Source organism: Cottoperca gobio, chromosome 4 (assembly GCF_900634415.1).
Source record: "Cottoperca gobio chromosome 4, fCotGob3.1, whole genome shotgun sequence".
NCBI classification, from domain to species: Eukaryota; Metazoa; Chordata; class Actinopteri; order Perciformes; family Bovichtidae; genus Cottoperca; species Cottoperca gobio.
Window position 1 is genome coordinate 27786629 of NC_041358.1, and position 26781 is coordinate 27813409.

A 26781-nucleotide genomic window follows, 5' to 3' on the forward strand; every position below is an offset into this window, starting at 1 on the left:
AGTTAAAATAATTAAATAAAAATAGAAAACTATATAATTAGCTAAAATGAATGGACACATTGCTCTTGACTCTCTGCCGTTGCTTCTCGTCCTCTGTAGCAAATGGCAACGACAGTAAGAAGTTCAAAGGTGACATAAGAGGTCCCGGCGTGCCGTCCAGGGTCATCCACATCCGAAAGCTCCCCACTGACATCAGTGAGGCCGAGGTCATCAGCCTCGGTCTGCCCTTCGGAGACGTCACCAACCTGCTGATGCTCAAAGCCAAAAACCAGGTAACTAGGTAACATGAGGAACTAGTGTCGCAAACATTGATGTTTTACTACATGTACAAATGTATTCTGGTCGGGGAGGTCGGGGACAGCCGCGCGGTGTTGGAGGAGCCTCTCGTGCTCACCTGTCCTCCGTGTCTCCCTTCAGGCCTTCTTAGAGATGAACTCGGAGGAAGCGGCTCAGAACATGGTGGGTTATTACTCCACATTGGTGCCCATCATCCGACACCATCCGGTCTACATCCAGTTCTCCAACCACAAGGAGCTGAAGACCGACAACTCCCCCAACCAGGAGGTACCCCTCACTCTTTACTGTTGGCCTCCAGCTACTGTTAGCCTCTGTTAGCATGTGTTGATCCTGCCTCCCTGCTCTCTCAGAGGGCCCAGGCAGCTCTTCGGGCCCTCACTACGTCCCATGTGGACGCGGCTTTGCCGGCTCCAAGCACCGTGCTGAGGGTGGTGGTGGAGAACCTGATCTACCCCGTCACCCTGGACGCCCTCTGCCAGGTGAACACAACAACAACAACACGAGCATATTGTTACTTATTATGCCTTTACTTCCTCCTTCATTCATATAAAACCCGTCTGTCCCTCAGATCTTCTCAAAGTTCGGCACGGTGCTGAGGATCATCGTCTTCACTAAGAACAGTCAGTTCCAGGCGCTGCTGCAGTACGTCGACGGAGCGTCCGCCCAGTCAGCTAAACTGGTGAGCATCGCATGCTGCTGGTCCCAGTGAGAAATACATGCTCGTACCTCCATACAGCGACACACACTTCTAACTATCATCCCTCTATCTTTCATTCCTCCGTTTATTACCACTTAGTTCTGTAAGATATGTATTTATCTTCCCCACACACACATTCATACACACACACACATTCATACACACACACACATTCATACACACACACACACACACACACATTCATACACACACACACACATTCATACACACATTCATACACACACTCATACACACACACACACACTCATACACACACATTCATACACACACATTCCTACACACACATTCATACACACACACACATTCATACACATACACACACAAACATACACACACATTCATACACACACATTCATACACAAACATACACACACATTCATACACACACACACACACTAACATACACACACATTCATACACACACACAAACATACACACACATTCATACACACACACACACACATTCATACACACACAAACACACACATACACACACATTCATACACACGCATACACACACACACACAAACATACACATACACACACATTCATACACACAAACGCACAAACATACACACACATTCATACACACGCATACACACACACACACAAACATACACATACACACACATTCATACACACAAACGCACAAACATACACACACATTCATACACACAAACGCACAAACATACACACACATTCATACACACACACACACACAAACATACACACACATTCATACACACAAACACACAAACATACACACACATTCATACACACACACACACACACACATTCATACATACATTCATACACACGCATACACACAAACACACATTCATACACACACACACATTCATACACACACACACACATTCATACACACACACACGCATTCATACACACGCATTCATACACACACTTACACACATTCATACACACACACACACACACACAGACTCCCTGTGAACTCTGGGTAATTAATTGAGGTGTTGCGCTGCGTGTGTGTGTGTGTGTGTGTGTGTGTGTGTTGCAGTCTCTGGACGGACAGAACATCTATAACGGCTGCTGCACTCTGAGGATCAGCTTCTCCAAACTCACCACCCTCAACGTCAAATACAACAACGAGAAGAGCCGCGACTTCACCCGACCGGACCTGCCCACCGGAGACAGCCAGCCCACCATGGAGCACCCAGCCATGGCCACAGCCTTCAGTGAGACACACACACACACACACTGAGAGACACACACACACACACGCACACACACAGTTTCTAATAGAGGCAGTAATTATATCCTGATCTTCTGACCTGTGTCGTTTCTTCTCTGCAGCACCAGGTATCATCTCAGCCGGTCCGTATGGTGGCGCGGCTCACGGCTTCCCCCCCGCCTTCACCCTCCAACCTGCAAGTGAGTCTCACCTGTCGATGCCCCCACACACAGTCACACAGGTGACTGCAGGTGTGTCCTGGTGCAGCTGGAATATTGTTTCTGCACCACGTTCACCAGTTTATTATGATGAAGATGAAGATGAAGATGCATCCTGTTACATATAAATCATCGTTCTTGCAAAGAAAAAGCATAAAAGAAAAGATTGCATCATTTATCACAGTTTACATGTGTAAGAATGAAACCCCGTGTCTCAGTCTGACGTCTCCCCCCCTCCCCCCCCCCCCTCCAGTGACCTCCCACTACCCTGGCCTGGTCCCCACTATGCAGGGTGGAGCCCTGGCCTCCCTGTCGCTCCCCGGAGGCAGGCTGGGCTTCCCCCACATGTCCGCTGGAGTGTCTGTCCTGCTGGTCAGCAACCTCAACCCCGAGGTGAGTTTAAAGACGATCTGCCGTCTTCTTCTCGTGCACGTGTTGCGTTTCTAAACTTTCTCCACAATTAGTTTTCAAATGTTTCCAGCTGTGAGTACAAACAGCTGCTGATGTTACTTGAGATGTTTACTCCCAGGGGAAACATTAATGTGTGTGTGTGATGTTTCTCAGTTTAGGGGAACAAAATATAATCTTCTGAGATTCTAAAGTCAAACGTATAATAATTCTACCAGAATAAAAGTATAACCCCGTTAAGAATACAATCGTACAAATAAACTGTTAATACTTCAAATTAGGCTGATGCATAGGTACAAATATATAAACATCAAATAAACATAAAAGTAACAAAAGTAAAAAGATTAACAGTCTCTGTTGTGATCGCTGAAATTATTATTATAACATATAGCTCCATATCTTTCCTGAAAAAAAAACAGTTTTTACTTTATGAATGTAAAACTTTCCAAAAATGAGATTGATCTGAAAATAAGACATTATCCAAGATAAATCTGCACACACACACACACACACACACACACACACACACACACACACACACACACACACACTTCAAAACAGTATTTGAATTTCCAATTAATGCGCTTTTCGCCCTGTGATGTCACAAGAACATGTTCCTGTTCTGCCCCATCGGGCTCTGTGATTGGCTGTTTGAGTCTCTGATGTCACAAGTGTTTTCCTCACTGGTGTTTTTACCCTTTTGTCTGCCATTAAACCCTCACACACACACACACACACACACACACACACACACACACACACACACACCTGTCCAGTCGTATTGATGTTATTATCTGACCCCCTCCTCTCCAAAGGTAATTAACCTTCTGATTGACCCCTCACTTGTCTTTTTGTTTTTCTCCCCTTATTTAAATTTGTTGCCCTGGAAACGCCTCGGACCCTCCACCTGTCCTGCCCTCCCACCTTTACCTGTCCTGTCCCTCCGCTGCCTTCTCTGCTGTCTTTAAAGAGAGTTACGCCCCACTGCCTCTTTATTCTCTTCGGTATGTTGTCACGAGCTTCTTATTTTGAAATGATCAGTAACCTGTTTGTTTGTTGTTTCCTCCTTTTCATTTGTTTTAATGAAAACAGAAATGAGTGTCTGCGTGTTCCTTTGGGTTCATTCACAATATTTGCAGCTGCTCTTCAGAGGTTCTAACGACGATGTTAAAGAGGGGGCTGATGTGCGGAGAACTTCTTTCCCCAAGATTATTGAACACCTCACAATCTTATGAGGAGAAATACTTCAATATTCTAAGAGATTAAAAACTCTGAAATTAAAGCGGTAAATTTAGGAGAGAGAACGAACGAGAGATTATAAGATTGAAGTCGGAACCACAAAAGATCATCAAATTATACTTTGTAGTTTATGAATAATGGATAATTGTGCATCAGGAAGTACAACACACACAGACAAACGGAGTTTTATTCTCCCTCGTAGGTTTTAGATCTTGTTAATAAGAGTTTCAGCTGTGTGACACTTTGTTACAGAATGTATAGGAAATAATATCAACATTGAATAATGGAAAAGATAACCCGATGTGAATTTAGTTCTTTATTTAAATACATGAATAAATAGATTTCCAGGTTCTGGTTCTGTTCTGGATCCAGTTCCAGGTTGATTCATTCACGGAGCTCTGAATCTTTTATATCAAGCCGCTCTTATTTAATTTAATTTATTTTTTGCACTCTGTTTTTCCATCCACCTGTTTTTATGCACATAAAAAAAATACTAAACTTTATTTATTTATTTTTATCTTGAAATATTGCAAAAATGTTTTTACTCTTTCCTGAGAGGGAAGTTGGTTTATCGATTTTTAAAAGCAAAGTGCAATAAAAACAGAATTAATGATCCACATGACGAGTTATGTTGGTGGTGAGTCGCACTTTCGTTTGCAGATTATCTCGAACCTGATGTGCAAAACATTCAGGAAGCTTCTCATTTCCATCGGCGCTGATTCAGAGGTCGCTCCGATCTCCCGCTTCCATTTAGACTCGTACTGAAGATCAGTAACTGCAGATCAGTGACTGCAGATCAGTGACTGCAGATCAGTGACTGCAGATCAGTGACTGCAGATCAGTGACTGCAGATGAGTGACTGCAGATGAGTGACTGCAGATCAGTGACTGCAGATCAGTGACTGCAGATCAGTGACTGCAGATCAGTGACTGCAGATCAGTGACTGCAGATCAGTGACTGCAGATCAGTGACTGCAGATCAGTAACTGCAGATCAGTGACTGCAGATCAGTGACTGCAGATCAGTGACTGCAGATCAGTGACTGCAGATCAGTGACTGCAGATCAGTGACTGCAGATCAGTGACTGCAGATCAGTGACTGCAGATGAGTACTGCAGATCAGTGACTGCAGATCAGTGACTGCAGATCAGTGACTGCAGATCAGTGACTGCAGATAGTAACTGCAGATGAGTAACTGCAGATCAGTGACTGCAGATCAGTGACTGCAGATCAGTGACTGCAGATCAGTGACTGCAGATGAGTGACTGCAGATGAGTGACTGCAGATGAGTGACTGCAGATGAGTGACTGCAGATCAGTGACTGCAGATCAGTGACTGCAGATGAGTGACTGCAGATTGAGTGACTGCAGATGAGTGACTGCAGATCAGTGACTGCAGATGAGTGACTGCAGATGAGTGACTGCAGATGAGTGACTGCAGATCAGTGACTGCAGATGAGTGACTGCAGATCAGTGACTGCAGATCAGTACTGCAGATCAGTAACTGCAGATGCAGATGAGTGACTGCAGATCAGTGACTGCAGATCAGTGACTGCAGATCAGTGACTGCAGATCAGTGACTGCAGATCAGTAACTGCAGATGAGTGACTGCAGATCAGTAACTGCAGATCAGTAACTGAAGCTCGACTGCATAGTTGTGAATTATCTCCAGCATGTGAAATAGTTTCATATTTAATCCACACTTCAGATCTTCTGCTGCTTCAGGTTGGTCTCTGCTGCTCTCTTAGTGACCATAATCTAAAACCGTTTTTATGTTGGATAAACTACAAACTAACCCTCCAGCGTCGAGAGGGAAGCGGCGATCACACAAGTGTTTTCCGGTCTCCTTGGTGATTTTATTTTTGTATCGGCGCTGCGTTTATTGTGCGTTTCATCTTATTTCAGTGCAATCTGAGTTTGTGAGTTTGCATGCCGGGTTTCCTTCAGTTTGCATGTCTCGGTGCTGAATCAGCTGCTCCTCAACACTCGCACAATCCAGAGCTCCTACACGCTGTAATCTTCTGACTCTTAATTTCCTCACTGCATTTCCTGTGTTTTAACATCCAGAAAGCCTTTTATTAAATGAAACGCACAAGTCTGTTAGCGTTCATTCCCACTTTGAAGACGCTGTCGCTGCTCCGCAGGTTTAACGTCCAGTTAATTACGTTAAAGTTAAATTTGAGCGTTAGTCTCGGGGTCAGTGCGTTGGCAGGTTCATTCGGCGTTCTGTGGATTCTGTTTGCAGCACTTCCTGTTTAAGGAGAATTGAACCTCTTTGCGTTTGTTTCTGGCTGTTAAGGTGTTTATGGAGACGTGATGAGAGTGAAGATTCTGTTCAACAAGAAGGAGAACGCTCTGGTTCAGATGTCGGACTGCACACAGGCTCAGCTAGGTAACGTGCATCATCTGGACTTCTGGTTCTGTCATTTAAAATGTACAATGATGCGTCAGCTCTTCTTCTTCTTCTTCTTTCCTAAATAAAAACATATAATTCAGACGCCAAATATATTTACATTTTGGCCCCAAAAGAAGAAGAATTAAGGAATTAAAAATGTTTGTCTACATATAAAGATTATTTTACTAATATTTTTATCTATATTTTTATATTTTTTAGAGTTTCAGGTCAATAAAACTGAGATTTTAATGTATCGCTACGACTGTTTTAGTTTAGTAAGATCAGAATCTTCTCTGGTATTTGACGCATCGCTGCTGGTTCTAGTGTGGACGCAGATATTTAGTAAAACAAAGGTTGTTTGCACTGAATGTTTTTAAATGAAATATCCGTATCCGTGCAGTGTTGCATGATGGGAGAGAATCCTGTTGCCTTTTCTTTCAGTCAGAGAATCTTGACCACATCTCAGCATCTCTGTTCCGTCACTAAATATGCTCACGTGTTAGAGGAACAGAAGAAATGAAATAAACACTTGTTCAGTCAGAAACTTGAGCAGCGTTCTTCCTTCTCTGGTCTTCAGCCATGAGCCACCTGAGCGGGCAGCAGCTGCACGGGAAGCCTCTGCGCATCACGCCGTCCAAACACACCAGTGTTCAGCTTCCCCGTGAAGGTCACGAGGACCAGGGCCTGACCAAAGACTACAGCAACTCCCCTCTGCACCGCTTCAAGAAGCCCGGCTCCAAAAACTACTCTAACATCTTCCCACCTTCTGCCACCTTACACCTCTCCAACATCCCGTAAGTCCTCCAACTGCAGGAGCCTCGACACCCGGGGACGCCAGACTGAAACCACCTGCGACGGTCCTTTTAATGCTGACGTTACTTTTGTGTTTGCAGCCCGTCTGTGGTGGAGGACGACCTCAAGATGCTGTTCTCCACCTCAGGAGCCATGGTGAAGGCCTTCAAGTTCTTCCAGTGAGTCACCTGCTTCCTGTCTGTTAAGTTCCTGTGGTTGTCCCGCCCTGAAGCCCACGTCCGTGAAACCCTCTTTCTCTCGAGACCTGGACAATGTCCCTGTCGTTGTGCTTGCCTTGGCAAATTCTTCCTTTAGCATGAAGCCCTTTACCCTGATTCCTACACAAAGCCCTCATCTCTAGCTCTGGATACCGTTGGATACCACGATAACAAATCTAAATAATAAATCCCATACTCTTCTTTTTTATTACGTTTTATAACGTTTTTCATAATGTCACAATTCCCTCTAATATCTGTTTAATATTTAATATATCTGTTTAATATTACTGTGAAAACATCTTCAAACATCTGTGAAATTTAATAAGTTTCTCGCCAAAACTGCATTTTACAAGATTACATTTGAACGCACCACATTATAACGTTATACTTTTCCTTCGCCTGATACACGTTTTTACTGAATGGAGCCTGAAGGCACCTTTTTAATACAAGTCATAATAAAGTCTCAACTTTATGCAGACGAGTCGTCCAGCTCGACGCGGCTCGTCATCGCTGCAGCGCTCCATCGGTCTAAACACTCCTTCTGGTTTCTCTGTCAGGAAGGACCACAAGATGGCTCTGATCCAGATGGGCTCGGTGGAGGAGGCCATCGAGTCCCTCATCGAGTTCCACAACCACGACCTGGGAGAAAACCACCACCTGCGGGTCTCCTTCTCCAAGTCCTCCATCTGAGCCCGAGACGTCGCCGTCTGAACCGTTGACTCGACGGTGTCCACTACACTCCGATCATTCCAACGCACGTCTGCAGAAACCACCGTGAAGTCTGGTGTGATGTTAAATTATTTTTTTTAACTCATTTGTTTTTAGGTTATTTGCCTTCAAAGAGGATTAGGGTCAGTTTAAGAAATATTAGAGTTTTGGAGGAAGTCAGAATTCTGGATTTAATCTTAAAAATCGGGGAATAAAGTTTGTATTCTGAGTTTGTCAGGAATGAACCGCAATGTTCCGATTATAGTCAGGACTGGACTCTAATCCCGTTCGTGTATTTGTGTCCTTGTTACCTTTTAGCCACTCTTGCCTTTTGACTTTAATCCCATAATTAAGGATTTAAAGTCGACCTTGTGAGTTTATTTCTCGGGAACGCTGATTTAAATTCTTCAAATCCCGATTTTAATGAACTCAGAATTCTTTCTTAAATCTCAGATTCCAAGTTTTCCTACTGTGGTCCTAATCCCATCCTTTGAAGTTTCCCCTTCGGAAGAAACGCTTCTGTCTTTTTAAAGTATCTGCTTTGACAACGTTTGGGACGTCATGAATTCACCCTCAAGCTGTCAGATCTTAGTCTGCGCCTCGTTAAGAAAGAGAAAGGCCTCGTTAAGAGAGAGGCCTCGTTAAGAGAGAGGCCTCGTTAAGAGAGAGGCCTCGTTAAGAAAGAGAGAGGCCTCGTTAAGAAAGAGAGAGGCCTCGTTAAGAGAAAGGCCTCGTTAAGAGAAAGGCCTCGTTTGGCCTTCCAATGATTCCTGTGCCTTATCAGAATGACCTCGACTTTGACATGTAAAAAAAAAACTAAAAAAATCTCCCATCATGCCTCTGTAAATTGGCAAAGAGCAGGTTTACAGTTGATAAAGGTTTACTGTTGATGTATTACAGATATATCCTTATTTTAAGTGTATTTTCTTGGTGTTTTCCTTTGTTAGTGTTTTGTACTGCTGGTTACTGTAGCGTCAAACATGTGAACGGATTCTGTTTTAGCGGGTTTGCTGGTCTCTAGACCTTTTTAGATTCTCTTTTTTTCTCTATTCCTCTTTGACTTCTTTATTTCCATGTATGCAATCACGTTTTATTCAAATCAAATATTGTAGCAATATTTTAATCATTCCTGAACTTTTACTCGTTTGGTTTTTGCTGGCTCGGCGGTTCTTCTGCTGCCTTTTTACAATCTGACGAATGTTTTGTTTCCGTCGTGTTCGAGTCACGACGTTCGCTTGTCTCGTCTCTCGCGTTGCCTCTCTGAACGGTTTTATTTATAAGTTTGTGATCCACTACAGCTGAAACCAAAAACAGCCTTTTAGATGCAAACAAATTCGCCTGCCTCAGGTTTCTGGTTTTAAGGACATAAAAAAAGAAATGGAAGATTATGAACTGGTTTAGGCTTCGATGGTGTTTTCCTGTGGGAATGTTTTTATTAATTTCTCGACCGCTTCACTGGATTCAGCCCACCGGCGTTCAGTCTCGCAAACCCAGATGTAACGTGGAGTGCCTTCAACGCAGCGCTGAGTCGGGACATCAGGTATTAATTCCTCTTTACTCCGAGATGAAAGTTTGACGGAGAAGAAGCCCCGCAGCCGTCACTAATGTTCTGAAACCAGAAGGTGCTGGTTTGGTGTATCTGTGTGTCTTTAATATTATTACGTTGACATTCCAGCTGCTCAGACGTCCACCTGACCATCAACACGATGAAGCGTCCCCGTCTGAACTGAAGGTTTCCTCTTGAGTCGTGATGCATTCAAGACACCTGGGAGGTTTGGGTGTTGAGTTTTTAAACGCTCGCTGTGTCGGCGCCCTACGGAACAAAAGTCCTGAATCGTTCCAGAGACTCCGAGGACGTCGACTCTGGTCCATCACACATCAGTTCTTTAAAATCTCCAACACACTGTGTCCCAGACGAGTGAATCACTGACGATAACGCGCACAAAATAATGTTCATGTAGCTGTTACTAAACTTAATATTTCTGTCTACATCCTCCGATTAGCTAAAAGACTTCGGTCTCCATCTTATTCCTTCTTGAAAATGTCGGCGTTGAGATACCTGTCGCCGCCCGAGTCTTTGATGTTTAGAAGTCGGTTTCTCCCTCCTTTATTCTGGTCATGTAGCGCCGACCCAGCCGTGCAAACTGTCGGCTCGTCTGTTTTTATACAGTCACAAAGGAATAAAACTGAAACCTGAATAATATCTGCACATGCTACATTCAGAATAAGACCTAATTCAGATTATCTGCATGACTGGGGGAGCGTCGCTGTGCATGTAAAGGTCTCGCTGAGACGAGACTCCTCACACAGACGCCTCGCTGTGTGTATATATCTACTTTAAGCACCAATTTTATTTTTAATGTAGTGAGTGACTATGACTTTTCTCTGCAGGCATATATTTATTTATTTGCTGATCAACTTCACTGCACTCTGAGTCAACTGGTGCCAGACATGACCTGACGTGATTCAGCAAAAAACAAATACAAATTTGATGACGCAGCCGGTGAAGGAGATGATGTTCTGAGAAAGAAAACTTGATAAATGTTGTTTTTCTTGTAAAATTACAAGGAAAAAAACTCAATTATTTTCTAACATTACAAAATCATACATTTAACACATTATTTCCTATAATAGCCCGAATGCGACATCGCACATGTGGCGGATACGATATGGGTTGGGGGTTATAAAGTTGTGGAAACACCTAAAATGGCTGCCTGTTACGTTCCCCGTGTTGGAGTCTGTATGTACGATTGTCAGTGTGGAGGAGCTTTAATCAAACACCTGAGTCATAAAGTAATGATGTGAGCTGCTGTTTTCACCCAGTGGACCAATGAAAACGCTCCTGCTGGATGTAAATAAAAGGTTTTGTTTATTTTGTTTATGTTGGACAATAAAAGACATGATGACAAAGTCCAGAGTTTGGAAACGTTCATGACTGACGCACATCGGGACACATTTACAGTTGGATGGTTTCTTTTCCCAGGTGCTTTGAATGCATCACAGACCTCAGTGTCAGGTGAGACAGAAGTGGAGGTGGAGGGCGACGGGGTGTTGAACTGTACATACGTGTTTTATACCACAGTTACGTGTCTGAGAGCTGATTGCTGGTTTTGTATCTGATGTATATTTTGATTCAAAGTGTGTGCCCGATTCTGAGCCGTACATTGTTTGTGTCACAAAGACGAAAAAACAAAAAACAGATTAAATCACTTTTTATCTAAACTCTGAAGATACGAGTCGTCTGTTTCATATCGAACACTGTCGATGTTTGTTTGTTTGTTGGGATGAAAATATAAAGAAAAGAGGGACGGCAGAAAAACTTTAAAAACATTCTAACCTTTTTTTATTTATATATATTTTATGATATTCTCTATATATTATATTTGAATATATTGGAATATATATTTTTATTTATATATGCTATTGTAATATCATATATTCTTATATAATATATAGAGAATATTGTGTTTATTATATTCTAATATAATATATATATGATATTCTAATTTATATATATTATATATATTCTAATATATTTTAGAGCCTTGAGATTGCTTTTAGCTTTGAAAGGTGCTTTATAAATACAATTTATTATATATTAGAATATATATTAGAATATATATATTAGAATATATATTATACATATATTAGAATATATATTCTAATATAAATATATGTATATATATTATATATTCTAATATATATTATATTAGAATATATATTATATATAATATATATATTAGAATATATATATATATTCTAATATAAATATATGTATATATATTATATATTCTAATATATATATATATTATATTAGAAAATGTACATTTAATTTGAGCTAAATCTAAAAAATATTTATAGCTAAATATATCAGTAAATGTCGTGCAGCCCAATGTAACAAGTATTTTTACTATTGCAGCATCTTTTCAGTGTGTTATTGGTACTTTTACTGCAGTAAAGGATCTGAATACTTTTTGTCCAAACACAATTTAATTTAGTTTTTAATCTCTAATGTGTTTTGAGTGAAGTTCTTGATTTTAAATGACTTACCTTGTACTACTATACATCCTTCAGTTAGTATAAAGTATATAAGATCTCTCCTCTAAAGTCTGTCAGACAGAAGCTGCTTTATATCTGACAAACACTTTAAACATCACACTCACGTTGTGAATGCAGTTTAAACATGAACAGAACATATTGATGAAGCTGTGCTGCAGGATCAGAACCAGCAGGTGGCAACAAACACTCAGATACACTAAAGACTCATAAACACTGGCTTTATATTCAGAGTCAGTGTGTGGAAGCTACAATAAGATATAGTTGTCTGTATCCATGACTGCAGAGTAAACTAAAACGGTGCTCTAGTAAAAGTATGCTTACTTTATTATAATATTGAAGAAAGAACAAAAGTTTCATCTCAACAAAACAAGAAAAGAAAACTCACTGACTCCTTGACGTGTGTGTGTGTGTGTGTGTGTGTGTGTGTGTGTGTTTGCAAATCCCTTCTTGTATTGACTCGAGTAACTATAATAAAAAATAATCGACAAAACAACTATTCTACAAGAACTATTCCGCTTTTCTAATAAAAAAAGAAGATGGCCGTACATCCTGCATCTTCCAAACTATCTTTGTCTTGTATTGACAAAGAGTTAGATCAGACAACACTAGGACCTGTCAATCACAGGAAGCCCCGCCCTGAAGCAGACCCTGCTTTATCCTCTATTTTAAATGTTTCCATAAGTTACTAAATGAACATCATGTTGAAGAAGACTACAGATTGAGACATAAACTCATCAGGAAAATGTTACTGAGGGAATAAATCAAGAGAGAAGAAGAAACATTTTCTCATAGACTTCTATAGAACCAGAGGAGTCGCCCCCTGCTGGATGTTACAGAGGAGTCTCCTCCTGCTGGATGTTACAGAGGAGTCTCCTCCTGCTGGAGGTTACAGAGGAGTCTCCTGCTGGATGTTACAGAGGAGTCTCCTCCTGCTGGATGTTACAGAGGAGTCACCCCCTGCTGGATGTTACAGAGGAGTCACCCCCTGCTGGAGGTTACAGAGGAGTCTCCTCCTGCTGGATGTTACAGAGGAGTCTCCTCCTGCTGGATGTTACAGAGGAGTCTCCTCCTGCTGGATGTTACAGAGGAGTCTCCTCCTGCTGGATGTTACAGAGGAGTCACCCCCTGCTGGAGGTTACAGAGGAGTCTCCTCCTGCTGGATGTTACAGAGGAGTCTCCTCCTGCTGGATGTTACAGAGGAGTCTCCTCCTGCTGGATGTTACAGAGGAGTCTCCTCCTGCTGGATGTTACAGAGGAGTCTCCTGCTGGATGTTTACAGAGGAGTCTCTTGCTGGATGTTACAGAGGAGTCTCCTGCTGGATGTTACAGAGGAGTCTCTTGCTGGATGTTACAGAGGAGTCTCCTCCTGCTGGATGTTACAGAGGAGTCTCCTCCTGCTGGATGTTACAGAGGAGTCTCCTCCTGCTGGATGTTACAGAGGAGTCTCCTGCTGGATGTTACAGAGGAGTCTCCTCCTGCTGGATGTTACAGAGGAGTCTCCTCCTGCTGGATGTTACAGAGGAGTCTCCTGCTGGATGTTACAGAGGAGTCTCCTCCTGCTGGATGTTACAGAGGAGTCTCCTCCTGCTGATGTTACAGAGGAGTCTCCTCCTGCTGGATGTTACAGAGGAGTCTCCTCCTGCTGGATGTTACAGAGGAGTCTCCTGCTGGATGTTACAGAGGAGTCTCCTCCTGCTGGATGTTACAGAGGAGTCTCCTCCTGCTGGATGTTACAGATGAGTCTCCTGCTGCTGGATGTTACAGAGGAGTCTCCTCCTGCTGGATGTTACAGAGGAGTTTCCTCCTGCTGGATGTTACAGAGGAGTCTCCTGCTGCTGGATGTTACAGAGGAGTCTCCTCCTGCTGGATGTTACAGAGGAGTCTCCTCCTGCTGGATGTTACAGAGGAGTTTCCTCCTGCTGGATGTTACAGAGGAGTCTCCTGCTGCTGGATGTTACAGAGGAGTTTCCTCCTGCTGGATGTTACAGAGGAGTCTCCTCCTGCTGGATGTTACAGAGGAGTCTCCTCCTGCTGGATGTTACAGAGGAGTCTCCTCCTGCTGGATGTTACAGAGGAGTCTCCTGCTGGATGTTACAGAGGAGTCTCCTCCTGCTGGATGTTACAGAGGAGTCTCCTCCTGCTGGATGTTACAGAGGAGTCTCCTGCTGGATGTTACAGAGGAGTCTCCTCCTGCTGGATGTTACAGAGGAGTCTCCTGCTGCTGGATGTTACAGAGGAGTCTCCTCCTGCTGGATGTTACAGAGGAGTCTCCTCCTGCTGGATGTTACAGAGGAGTCTCCTCCTGCTGGATGTTACAGAGGAGTCTCCTCCTGCTGGATGTTACAGAGGAGTCTCCTGCTGGATGTTACAGAGGAGTCTCCTCCTGCTGGATGTTATAGAGGAGTCTCCTGCTGCTGGATGTTACAGAGGAGTCTCCTGCTGCTGGATGTTACAGAGGAGTCTCCTCCTGCTGGATGTTACAGAGGAGTCTCCTGCTGGATGTTACAGAGGAGTCTCCTCCTGCTGGATGTTACAGAGGAGTCTCCTGCTGGATGTTACAGAGGAGTCTCCTGCTGGATGTTATAGAGGAGTCTCCTGCTGCTGGATGTTACAGAGGAGTCTCCTGCTGCTGGATGTTACAGAGGAGTCTCCTGCTGGATGTTACAGAGGAGTCTCCTCCTGCTGGATGTTACAGAGGAGTCTCCTCCTGCTGGATGTTACAGAGGAGTCTCCTCCTGCTGGATGTTACAGAGGAGTCTCCTCCTGCTGGATGTTACAGAGGAGTCTCCTGCTGGATGTTACTAGAGGAGTCTCCTCTGCTGGATGTTACAGAGGAGTCTCCTCCTGCTGGATGTTACAGAGGAGTCTCCTCCTGCTGGATGTTACAGAGGAGTCTCCTCCTGCTGGATGTTACAGAGGAGTCTCCTGCTGGATGTTACAGAGGAGTCTCCTCCTGCTGGATGTTATAGAGGAGTCTCCTGCTGCTGGATGTTACAGAGGAGTCTCCTCCTGCTAGATGTTACAGAGGAGTCTCCTGCTGGATGTTACAGATGAGTCTCCTCCTGCTGGATGTTACAGAGGAGTCTCCTGCTGCTGGATGTTACAGAGGAGTCTCCTGCTGCTGGATGTTACAGAGGAGTCTCCTCCTGCTGGATGTTACAGAGGAGTCTCCTGCTGCTGGATGTTACAGAGGAGTCTCCTCCTGCTGGATGTTACAGAGGAGTCTCCTCCTGCTGGATGTTACAGAGGAGTTTCCTCCTGCTGGATGTTACAGAGGAGTCTCCTGCTGCTTGGATGTTACAGAGGAGTTTCTCCTCCTGCTGGATGTTACAGAGGAGTCTCCTCCTGCTGGATGTTACAGAGGAGTCTCCTCCTGCTGGATGTTACAGAGGAGTCTCCTCCTGCTGGATGTTACAGAGGAGTCTCCTGCTGGATGTTACAGAGGAGTCTCCTCCTGCTGGATGTTACAGAGGAGTCTCCTCCTGCTGGATGTTACAGAGGAGTCTCCTCCTGCTGGATGTTACAGAGGAGTCTCCTCCTGCTGGATGTTACAGAGGAGTCTCCTGCTGCTGGATGTTACAGAGGAGTCTCCTCCTGCTGGATGTTACAGAGGAGTCTCCTCCTGCTGGATGTTACAGAGGAGTCTCCTCCTGCTGGATGTTACAGAGGAGTCTCCTCCTGCTGGATGTTACAGAGGAGTCTCCTGCTGGATGTTACAGAGGAGTCTCCTCCTGCTGGATGTTATAGAGGAGTCTCCTGCTGCTGGATGTTACAGAGGAGTCTCCTCCTGCTGGATGTTACAGAGGAGTCCTCCTGCTGGATGTTACAGAGGAGTCTCCTCCTGCTGGATGTTACAGAGGAGTCTCCTGCTGGATGTTACAGAGGAGTCCTCCTGCTGGATGTTATAGAGGAGTCTCCTGCTGCTGGATGTTACAGAGGAGTCTCCTGCTGCTGGATGTTACAGAGGAGTCTCCTGCTGGATGTTACAGAGGAGTCTCCTCCTGCTGGATGTTACAGAGGAGTCTCCTGCTGGATGTTACAGAGGAGTCTCCTCCTGCTGGATGTTACAGAGGAGTCTCCTCCTGCTGGATGTTACAGAGGAGTCTCCTGCTGGATGTTACAGAGGAGTCTCCTCCTGCTGGATGTTACAGAGGAGTCTCCTGCTGCTGGATGTTACAGAGGAGTCTCCTCCTGCTGGATGTTACAGAGGAGTCTCCTCCTGCTGGATGTTACAGAGGAGTCTCCTCCTGCTGGATGTTACAGAGGAGTCTCCTCCTGCTGGATGTTACAGAGGAGTCTCCTGCTGGATGTTACAGAGGAGTCTCCTCCTGCTGGATGTTATAGAGGAGTCTCCTGCTGCTGGATGTTACAGAGGAGTCTCCTGCTGCTGGATGTTACAGAGGAGTCTCCTCCTGCTGGATGTTACAGAGGAGTCTCCTGCTGGATGTTACAGAGGAGTCTCCTGCTGGATGTTACAGAGGAGTCTCCTCCTGCTGGATGTTACAGAGGAGTCTCCTGCTGGATGTTACAGAGGAGTCTCCTCCTGCTGGATGTTACAGAGGAGTCTCCTGCTGCTGGATGTTACAGAGGAGTCTCCTCCTGCTAGATGTTACAGAGGAGTCTCCTGCTGGATGTTACAGATGAGTCTCCTCCTGCTGGATGTTACAGAGGAGTCTCCTGCTGCTGATGTTACAGAGGAGTCTCCTGCTGGATGTTACAGATGAGTCTCCTCCTGCTGGATGTTACAGAGGAGTCTCCTGCTGCTGGATGTTACAGAGGAGTCTCCTGCTGCTGGATGTTACAGAGGAGTCTCCTCCTGCTGGATGTTACAGAGGAGTCTCCTCCTGCTGGATGTTACAGAGGAGTCTCCTGCTGCTGGATGTTACAGAGACTGCAGGTTTAAAGCTCTTCCATGTTGGCTTCACTTTCTACTTTACTTTGAAAATGCTTCAAAATAATAGATCTTTATTGACACTGTGCTCAGAACAATAACAAAGTGTTACGCAGCTCTGCAGAACTGTGCAACATGAGTAAAAGTAAATAAGTCCGAGAGAATAAAAGCAAAATATATCAAGACAAGAAGCCATGATCATCCAGAATCTACAGACCTCTTAATATAAATCCCCTTTTAAGTCCTTAAATCTTGTAATTAAAGATTAGAATTTTTCTGAGTTTGTTAGATTGGAGGACTATTACATAATTATATTATGTGTATTACCAAAATACAAAGTACACATCAAACACTGTACACTCTCCTCAATCTTCCTCCATCGAGTTCTTAACTCCAAATTCTCCCAAAAGACACAGAACTAATCACACTGCCTCAAATCTCAAATAACACACTCACACTGTGAGGTGTTATAACATATAATATAAGGAATATACACAAAATAAATACATGAAATGCTGGAGGGTATTCTCATAAAACTTTGAATATTGTTTCACAGTAAGTTGTAGTCCGAGCCAAAGTTTGGAGTTCGATAAATGCAGAAGATGCCGTACTTTAAATTGCAATATATGTTATTTGTCATTTATTTTATTTCTTTAACCTTTCTATGCTTTATTTCCAAGACAGTATCATGAAACAGCAGCACAGAGGGAGGGAGGAGATAATAAAAGAGAAGAAGTGAAGCGTTCAGTTTCACATTCAAAGATCTGAGGCTTTACAGACTGGAGGAAGTTCATATCCGTGTCTTCTTATCCCCCCCCCCCCCCCCCCCCCCCCATGGTGGACCGGTGACACGCAGCCGAACAAAGAGGGATTGTGGGCACGCCAGCTTGGTCAGCTTGGTCAGCTCTGTCAAACAGGAACGTTCCAGTGTGAGCAGAAGGTTTTTACATAATCCTCCAACACACACAAGTAAAAGTACAAAAGTATGAGCATCAAAATATACTTAAAGAAGCAAAAGTACAAGTACTCATGCAGAATAAAATGTAATAGATTATTGTGCATCAAAAGTTTTAATTACTTGATATGCTTTTGGATAGTTTAGTTTATAATAATAAATCATAATTAAGTAGTTCATTGTTGTTAATCTGAATCTGTAAAATGTAATCGAGTATACAGATAAAGTAGCAGAAAACAGAAGAAAATACTCAAGTAAAGTACAAGTACTTCATATTTGTGCTAAAGTACAGTCGTGTGATCTTAGAAAAAATCTTCTTTGATAAAAACAAAGAAGCTCATGGACATAAAGCTGAAAGAGATAAGTCGACTACAACTCCCAAGATGCATTTCACCAACAAAAAAAGAATCTTACATTCTGCTGAGAACCTGAAACTTTGTGTCAGCTCACTGTCACATTCTGGTTCAGTTATTAATTCTGCAACATTCCCTTCCATCATCCCCTTCCTCCTCCCTCTCCTCTCTCCTCCTCCCTCTCTTTCTCTCCTCCTCTACTTCTCCCTCCACTCTCATCCTTCTCATCCCTTCCTTCTTCTCCTCTCCTCTTCCCTCCTCCCTTCCCTTCCCTCTCCTCGCTCTTCTCTCCTCCATCTCATCCTCCCTCTCTTCTTCTATCCTCCCTCTCCTCCTCTCCTCTCCTCCTCTTCCCTCCTCTCTCTTCTCCTCCCTCTCCTCCTCCCTCTCTTCTCCTCCCTCTCCTCTCTCTCTCCTCCCTCTACTCTTCTCCCCCTCCCCCTCCCTCTCCTCTTCTCTCCCCCCTCTCCTCTCTTCTCTCTCCTCTCCATCTCCTCTCCCTCTCCTCTCCTCCTCCCTCTCTCCCCCTCCCTCTCCTCTCCTCCCCCTCCCTCTTCTCTCCCTCCCTCTCCTCTCTCTCTCTCCTCCCTCTCATCTTCTCCCTCCCTCCCTCTCCTCCCCTCCCTCTACTCTTCTCTCCCTCCCTCCCTCTCCTCTCCTCCCTCTCCTCTCCTCCCTCTCCTCTCCATCTCCTCTCCTCCTCCCTCTCCTCTCCTCCCTCTCCTCTCCATCTCCTCCCTCTCCTCTCCATCTCCTCTCCTCCTCCTCTCTCCCCCTCCCTCTCCTCCCTCTCCTCCCCCTCCCTCTCCTCTCCTCCCCCTCCCTCTTCTCTCCCTCCCTCTCCTCTCTCTCTCCTCCCTCTCATCTTCTCCCTCCCTCCCTCCCTCTCCTCCCCCTCCCTCTACTCTTCTCTCCCTCCCTCCCTCTCCTCCCTCTCCTCTCCTCCCTCTCCTCTCCATCTCCTCTCCATCTCCTCTCCTCCTCCCTCTACCTCCTCTCTTCCTCCTCTCTTCCCCTCCCTCTCCTCCTCCCTCTCCTCTTCTGCTCCTCCCTCTCCATCTCCTCCCCCCTCCCCCTCTCCTCCTCTAAGGATGATTGACAGTACAGAGGAGACGCTGATTAAAGATTTCCAGTCGATCTTTGATACTTTATTTAATCTCCGTCCTCCTTGAAGATTATTTATTTTCTTTCTTTCTTCGCCTCCTTTGTATTTCTCCTTTCTTCTCCTCCCTTAACCTCTCCCCCCCTTCTTCCTTTCTGTGCTTCATCCTTCTTTCCCTCCTCTTCGTCTTCTCTCGCTCTCTCACTACTCGTTTCAAACTGAAACTCTTTGTGTCATCGTCTCAGAAACTGCTTTTCAGAAGAATTATGAACATTTAATTATGCATCTACTTAAATCAATTAAATGAATCATTAGTGAATAAAGATGTTGAGCTCAGGATGTGTTCAGGTCCACAGAGTGTGACCTGCAATCTTAAATATATATATATATATATATATATATATATATATATATATGTGTGTGTGTGTGTGTGTGTGTGTGTGTGTGTGTATATAAGAAAAACATAATGCTTTGTAAACCTCTTAAATCAGCTTTAGTTTCCTTTATAGATATTTATATTTTCTATTTTTACTACAAAAATGTTTTTGACTGGTTTTTAGTTCCATCATTGACTGTAAATTAGATCTTCTCATGTGTTTAACATTCAGTGAGACTTTAAATCCACCTTTAACTATAAAAGTGAGGCGACACGAACACATTTACTGAAATCTCTTTTCTTCTGAAAGTTCATGGAGTGAAGGAGAAGCTAACTCAGCATCAACCTGCAGAGATCAAACGCTGTGCAGAGAAACAGACGGACAGGATCTGATGTAACTACAAACAGACACATAACAACTACAAACAGACACAAAACAACTACAAACAGACACATAACAACTTCAAACAGACACAAAACAACTACAAACAGACACATAACAACTTCAAACAGACACAAAACAACTACAGACACATAACAACTACAAACAGACACAAAACAACTACAACAGACACATAACAACTACAAACAGACACAAAACAACTACAAACAGACACAAAACACTACAGACACATAAACAACTACAGACACAAAACAACTACAAACAGACACATAACTACAAACAGACACATAACTACAAACAGACACAAAACAACTACAAACAGACACATAACAACTACAGACACATAACAACTACAAACAGACACAAAACAACTACAGACACATAACAACTACAAACAGACACATAACAACTACAAACAGACACAAAACAACTACAGACACAAAACAACTACAAACAGACACATAACTACAAACAGACACATAACTACAAACAGACACAAAACAACTACAAACAGACACATAACAACTACAAACAGACACATAACAACTACAAACAGACACAAAACAACTACAAACAGACACAAAACAACTACAAACAGACACATAACAACTACAGACACATAACAACTACAAACAGACACAAAACAACTACAGACACATAACAACTACAAACAGACACAAACACACAAACAACCAAACATACAAAAACAGACACAAAACAACTACAAACAGACACAAAACAACTACAGACACATAACAAATATATACAGATACATAACAACTGAAAACAGACACATAACAACTACAAACAGACACAAAACAAAACACTACAACTACAACAGACACAAACAACACAGACACAAAACCTAAAACAGACACAAAACAACTACAAACAGACACAAAACAACTACAGACACATAACAAATATATACAGATACAAAACAACTACAAACAGACACAAAACAACTACAAACAGACACAAAACAACTACAGACACATAACAACTACAAACAGACACAAAACAACTACAGACACAAAACAACTACAACAGACACAAAACAACTACAGAACAGAACATAACTACTAAAACAACACAAAACAACTACAACAGACACAAAACAACTACAGACACATACAAATATTACAGATACATAACAACTGAAAACAACACAAGACACAAAACAACACATAACAACTACAACCATACAACAGACACTAACAACTACCAACAGACACAAAAACAACTACAACAGACACATAACAACTACAAACAGACACATACAACTACAAGACACATAACAACTACAAACAGACACAAAACAACTACAAACAGACACATAACAACTTCAAACAGACACAAAACAACTACAAACAGAGACACATAACAACTACAGACACATAACAACTACAAACAGACACAAACAACCTACAAACAGACACAAAACAACTACAGACACATAACAACTACAAACAGACACAAAAGCAACTACAGACACAAACAACTACAAACAGACACAAAACAACTACAAACAGACACATAACTACTACAAACCGACACAAAACAACTACAAACAGACACAAAACAACTACAGACACATAACAATATACAGATACAAAACAACTACAAACAGACACAAACAACCACAAACAGACACAAAACAACTACAGACACATAACAACTACAAACAGACACAAAACAACTACCAGACACAAAACAACTAAAAACAGACACAAACAACTACAAACAGACACATAACTACTACAAACAGACACAAAACAACTACAAACAGACACAAAACAACTACAGACACATAACAAATATATACAGATACATAACAACTACAAACAGACACAAAACAACTACAAACAGACACAAAACAACTACAGACACATAACAACTACAAACAGACACAAAACAACTACAGACACAAAAAACTACAAACAGACACAAAAACAACTGACAGACACATAACCAACTACCAATCAGACACCATAACTACTACAAACCGGACACAAAACAACTACAAACAGACAACAAACAACTACACGGACCACATAACAAATATATACAGATACCAAACAACTACCAAACAGACACAAAAAAACCACAAACAGCACAAAACAAACTACAGACACATAACAACTACAAACCAGACCACAAAAACAAACTACAGGACACAAAACAACTACAAACCAGACACAAAACAACTACAACAGACCCCAATAACACTACCCCCCCCCACAAACAGACACAAACAACTACAAACCACACAACACAACTCAACACATAACAAATATATACAGATCACATAACAACTGAAACAACACACAACTACAAACAGCACATAACAACTACAAACAGACACTAACAACTAAAACAGACATAACAACTACAAAACAGACACATAACAACTTCAACAACACAACACATTCAAACAGACACAACAACACAGACACAGACAAACAAATACATACAATACATACACACTGAAAACAGACACATAACAACTGCAACGACACACAACACTGCAACACACCAAAACAACTACAGACACATAACAAATACCAAACAGACAAACAACTGCAAACAGCCACAAAACAACTACAGACACATAACAATACAAACAAACATAACACTGCACACAGACACAAAACTTCACAACACATAACAACTACAAACAGACACAAAACAACTACAGACACATAACAACTACAAACAGACACAAAACAACTACAGACACATAACAACTACAAACAGACACAAAACAACTACAGACACATAACAAATACATACAGATACATAACAACTGCAAACAGACACAAAACAACTACAAACAGAAACAAAACAACTACAGACACATAACGACTACAAACAGACACAAAACAACTACAGACACATAACAACTACAAACAGACACAAACAGAAACAGACAGAAGTTGAACGTTCTGCATAATGAGAACTTTTGGTACTTTTTGTATATTTTGATGTTAATACTTTTATCCTTTTACTTCTGTGGAACTTCTGGACTTTTAGGTGTAACGGAGTCTTTCTACACTGTGGAACTTTACTTTATACTTGACTTCAGTCCAGACCTTCATCGTGTATCCATGTAGACGATTAATAAGCTCACATGATACTTAATGACCTCAACAGTGCACGGCAGAGTTAATGCATAAAGATGAGGAAGCGATATATTAAATTACACTTCTCTGCTGCTTCCTGTTTACTGAAAGCTTCCTTTCGTCCTCTTGTGTCGTGACTTCACTTCCCTCCTCGGAGCTGAAGTGATGTTTTTGATATTTTGGGACTTCTTGGAGGCCAGCAGGGAACATATTGGCTGAGCTCACCAAGGTGTGCTAATGCCTGGTGGGCAACTACTTTAAATGCTAATTCTGCCGCCGCCCTCCATCCTGCGCCCACAAACATCAGCTAACTACCTCCGAGCCAATCTCTTCCTCCACGTTTCCTCGTCGTCCTTCCGCTCGGCTGCTCCCCCCGCCGAGTGACCGCCGCAAACAAACAAACACAACATGTCTGTCAGACAGCTAAACCGAGGACGGCTTGTTTGTCCCGTGTGCCGCTCGACGAGCAGTCACGCGTGTTTGACGTGTTTGAAGGGGGAGAAGAAGAGGAAGCAGAGAGTAGAAGAAGAGAGTAGAAGAAGAGGAGAGTCTCAGCGTGCGGCTAATGGCCGTCCGGCTGACAGGTCCATCATGGGTTTAACCGGCCGCTTCGCCTGCTTTGCATCCGGCTGACAGCTCCGCTCCTCGCTTCTGCCTAAAAGGCGGATTATGCAAAAGTTCGGTTCACTGGCCTCCATCACCAACACCGGCTCCATCAGCGACCCCGCCCGGGCCGCTCCATCCTGCAGAGAGCCGGCAGGTAATTTTGTTCACGTGTGATGAGACGTGAATAATTGGCCATTTTCAGCCGCCGGCTCACAGGTAACCCTTTAATTCACTTTGAAACTACTTTAATTGGTAACGTGTCGATTTGTAGGAACAACATCTCCAAACACGCACGCACACACACACACACACACACACACACACACACAAACCTGTACTTCTATACATGTGGGGACACTCATTGACATAATGCATCCTAACCCTCGTATGGGACCAGCAGCTCATCCAGTCATGTGCTCACTCCTTCACAAACACAAGACTTTTCTCCAAAACTTTACTTTTTGAAACACTTGTTGCAAACGTGAGACTGTTTAGGCAGAAGAGATTTATATATTAAGGTTTTAGTGAAAGTGTTTGTGAGGTAGTGAGCACACGACTGGACAAATGAGACTTTATTATTCTGAGTTGTGTGAGTTTGTAAACGCATGTTTTGATAAAGTTTTGTTGCTGTTGAACGACTTTTCTGCGTTTTTTGATTTGATTTGAAGTTTTCTAACAATATGAGTAAACAATATGTTTTAATCCTACACTGATGATTTGTACATCCGTTCAAACGATTTAAAAATATTAATCTAATAAAACAAATCAGAGTTTGACTTTGATGGGAAAAAGTGTTTGAATTAGAATTAAACAAAACTGACAAGAAGACGCCAGAGATCTGATTTAAATGTTAATTATCTCTGAAAGTCATTTTGAAAGATATCGTTCTGCAGCCGAACATTTCAACAACACAAACGAGACAAACATCAGATTTAGAAAAGATGTTCAATATTTTCATTTGTCTTTCAGTGAGAAGTTTGACAGAAGTGTGACGTGATTTTAAAGTGTGACGTGATTTTAAAGTGTGACGTGATTTTAAAGTGTGACGTGATTTCAAAGTAACGTAAGTGTGACCTGATTTTAAAGTGTGACGTAAGTGTGACCTGATTTTAAAGTAACGTAAGTGTGACGTGATTTTAAAGTGTGACGTAAGTGTGACGTGATTTCAAAGTGACTTAAGTGTGACCTGATTTTAAAGTGTGACGTAAGTGTGACGTGATTTTAAAGTAACGTAAGTTTGACGTGATGTTAAAGGTTCAACGTGTAATTCTGAGCCACCTGCTCCAAAGACACGTGCAGTATTTCACCTCTAAACTTGGTCCATATGTTCATATTTTAGTTGTAGTAGTTTGGCGTATTTATTGTATTCTAATGTACTCTTTGTATTGTGTGTTGCATTTACTCCTGTATACTGCCTGTCAGTCAGTCAGCAGGGCAGGAAGTTGCAAAATTCAATCCAAACTGCTGAAACTTTGATCTCCGATCAGAAAACTGCTGTTTTATAATCTTCACGTTGATCATCTGTGTTTACTGCACTGATGTTACCGGGGCTATAGTCCGTTAACGTTACGTTAGTTTGTTTATTGGACTAAATCCAAAGTGTCAGAAACTAGAAAACGACCCGCATATACATCTCGTCTTCCCAGTGGCGGCGCAGCCAGGAGAGCAAACTATAAAACAGACGGAACATGGCTGTTGTATCTACAGCTGTTCTTCTTCTCTCTCTGTAATGAGGCAGACTGGAGCTGAACTGACTCACTATCACCTCTAGAGGAACAAGTGGTATTACAGACTGGACAGAGCGCAGCTAGCTGTTAGCATGCTAACTTCTATCTCTGCAACACAACACATAGACGTGTTTAACGTCAACACTGTTCGCTCGTCACACTCCGTTGATAATGTTAGTTAATCGTTTTAAGTTTAAATTCTGGCATATCTTACACATTGAACCTTTAAAGTGTGACATGACGGTAAAGTGTAACCTGATGCAGCAGCGCAGGTGGCTGCTCTCTGTCGGGGGTCTGTACTCGTTCGCTCCGGCCTGTCGTCTGATTGGTCCGTTGGGTCCTCGCTGAGGGATCTGGGGGTTTGTGGAGCTCAGAGCAGATGGTGACCTTTGACCCTCCAGGCAGCCTGAGATTTGAGGAAGGGAAAGAAAAATATTTGAGATCTCTGAGCCCTGAGCATTAGACTGTCAGGCTGTCAGTCACATGCCGCCTGACGGACTTTAACTTCTCTTTTCTTTACTGTTGCACCACCGTGAGGTCCTCCTGCAGAGAAACATCTGTTTTCTTCACTTTCTTTAAAAAGACTGACCATATGAAATATTTTTTTTTACAATCGCTTACATTCTTTTATCTCTCCAAACACAATCAGACCACATTAACACAATTCATGTTGCTTTCACACAATATGCAGTCAATTAACACGCTTCTAAAGTTGGTATTTAATTAACAAAATGTGGTTTTGAGCAGATAAATGAACTGTTTAGTTAACTGTGTGTGTGTCGCTGTGTAGAAAATCATTACGCACAGGTGAACTCTTGTGAGGAGTTGCTGCCACACAGTTTCTTCTTTACAACGTTGTTTGATTAACTTTGATTCCCGACTCTGACGGAGAATCTTTAGTTTAATTTTGAAGAATCCTGAGAATCAAACTGACTTTCAGGTTAAAGAATGAAAGAAAAACAAATGTTGACATCTGGTTTCTGTTCT

At 42.7% G+C, this 26781-nt stretch overlaps 1 protein-coding gene across 9 annotated transcripts in view; it reads left to right on the forward strand.

The window, feature by feature from the left end:
- The window catches only part of ptbp1b (polypyrimidine tract binding protein 1b), a 21609-nt gene extending 10180 nt beyond the window's left edge, over window positions 1-11429 (forward strand). For 4 of the 9 annotated variants that reach the window (XM_029429158.1, XM_029429162.1, XM_029429159.1 and 1 more), the window contains 12 exons: window positions 100-272; window positions 418-564; window positions 648-776; window positions 866-976; window positions 2052-2229; window positions 2348-2425; window positions 2697-2836; window positions 3801-3855; window positions 6387-6479; window positions 7060-7276; window positions 7376-7453; window positions 8050-11429. In XM_029429158.1, the coding sequence (XP_029285018.1) occupies window positions 100-272; window positions 418-564; window positions 648-776; window positions 866-976; window positions 2052-2229; window positions 2348-2425; window positions 2697-2836; window positions 3801-3855; window positions 6387-6479; window positions 7060-7276; window positions 7376-7453; window positions 8050-8182 (1532 nt within the window). In that variant the 3' untranslated portion in view covers window positions 8183-11429. The remainder of the gene's footprint in view (window positions 1-99; window positions 273-417; window positions 565-647; window positions 777-865; window positions 977-2051; window positions 2230-2347; window positions 2426-2696; window positions 2837-3800; window positions 3856-6386; window positions 6480-7059; window positions 7277-7375; window positions 7454-8049) is intronic. The other 5 variants (XM_029429161.1, XM_029429160.1, XR_003832110.1 and 2 more) reach the window with 4 other exon arrangements.
- Window positions 11430-26781: the final 15352 nt, after the last annotated feature.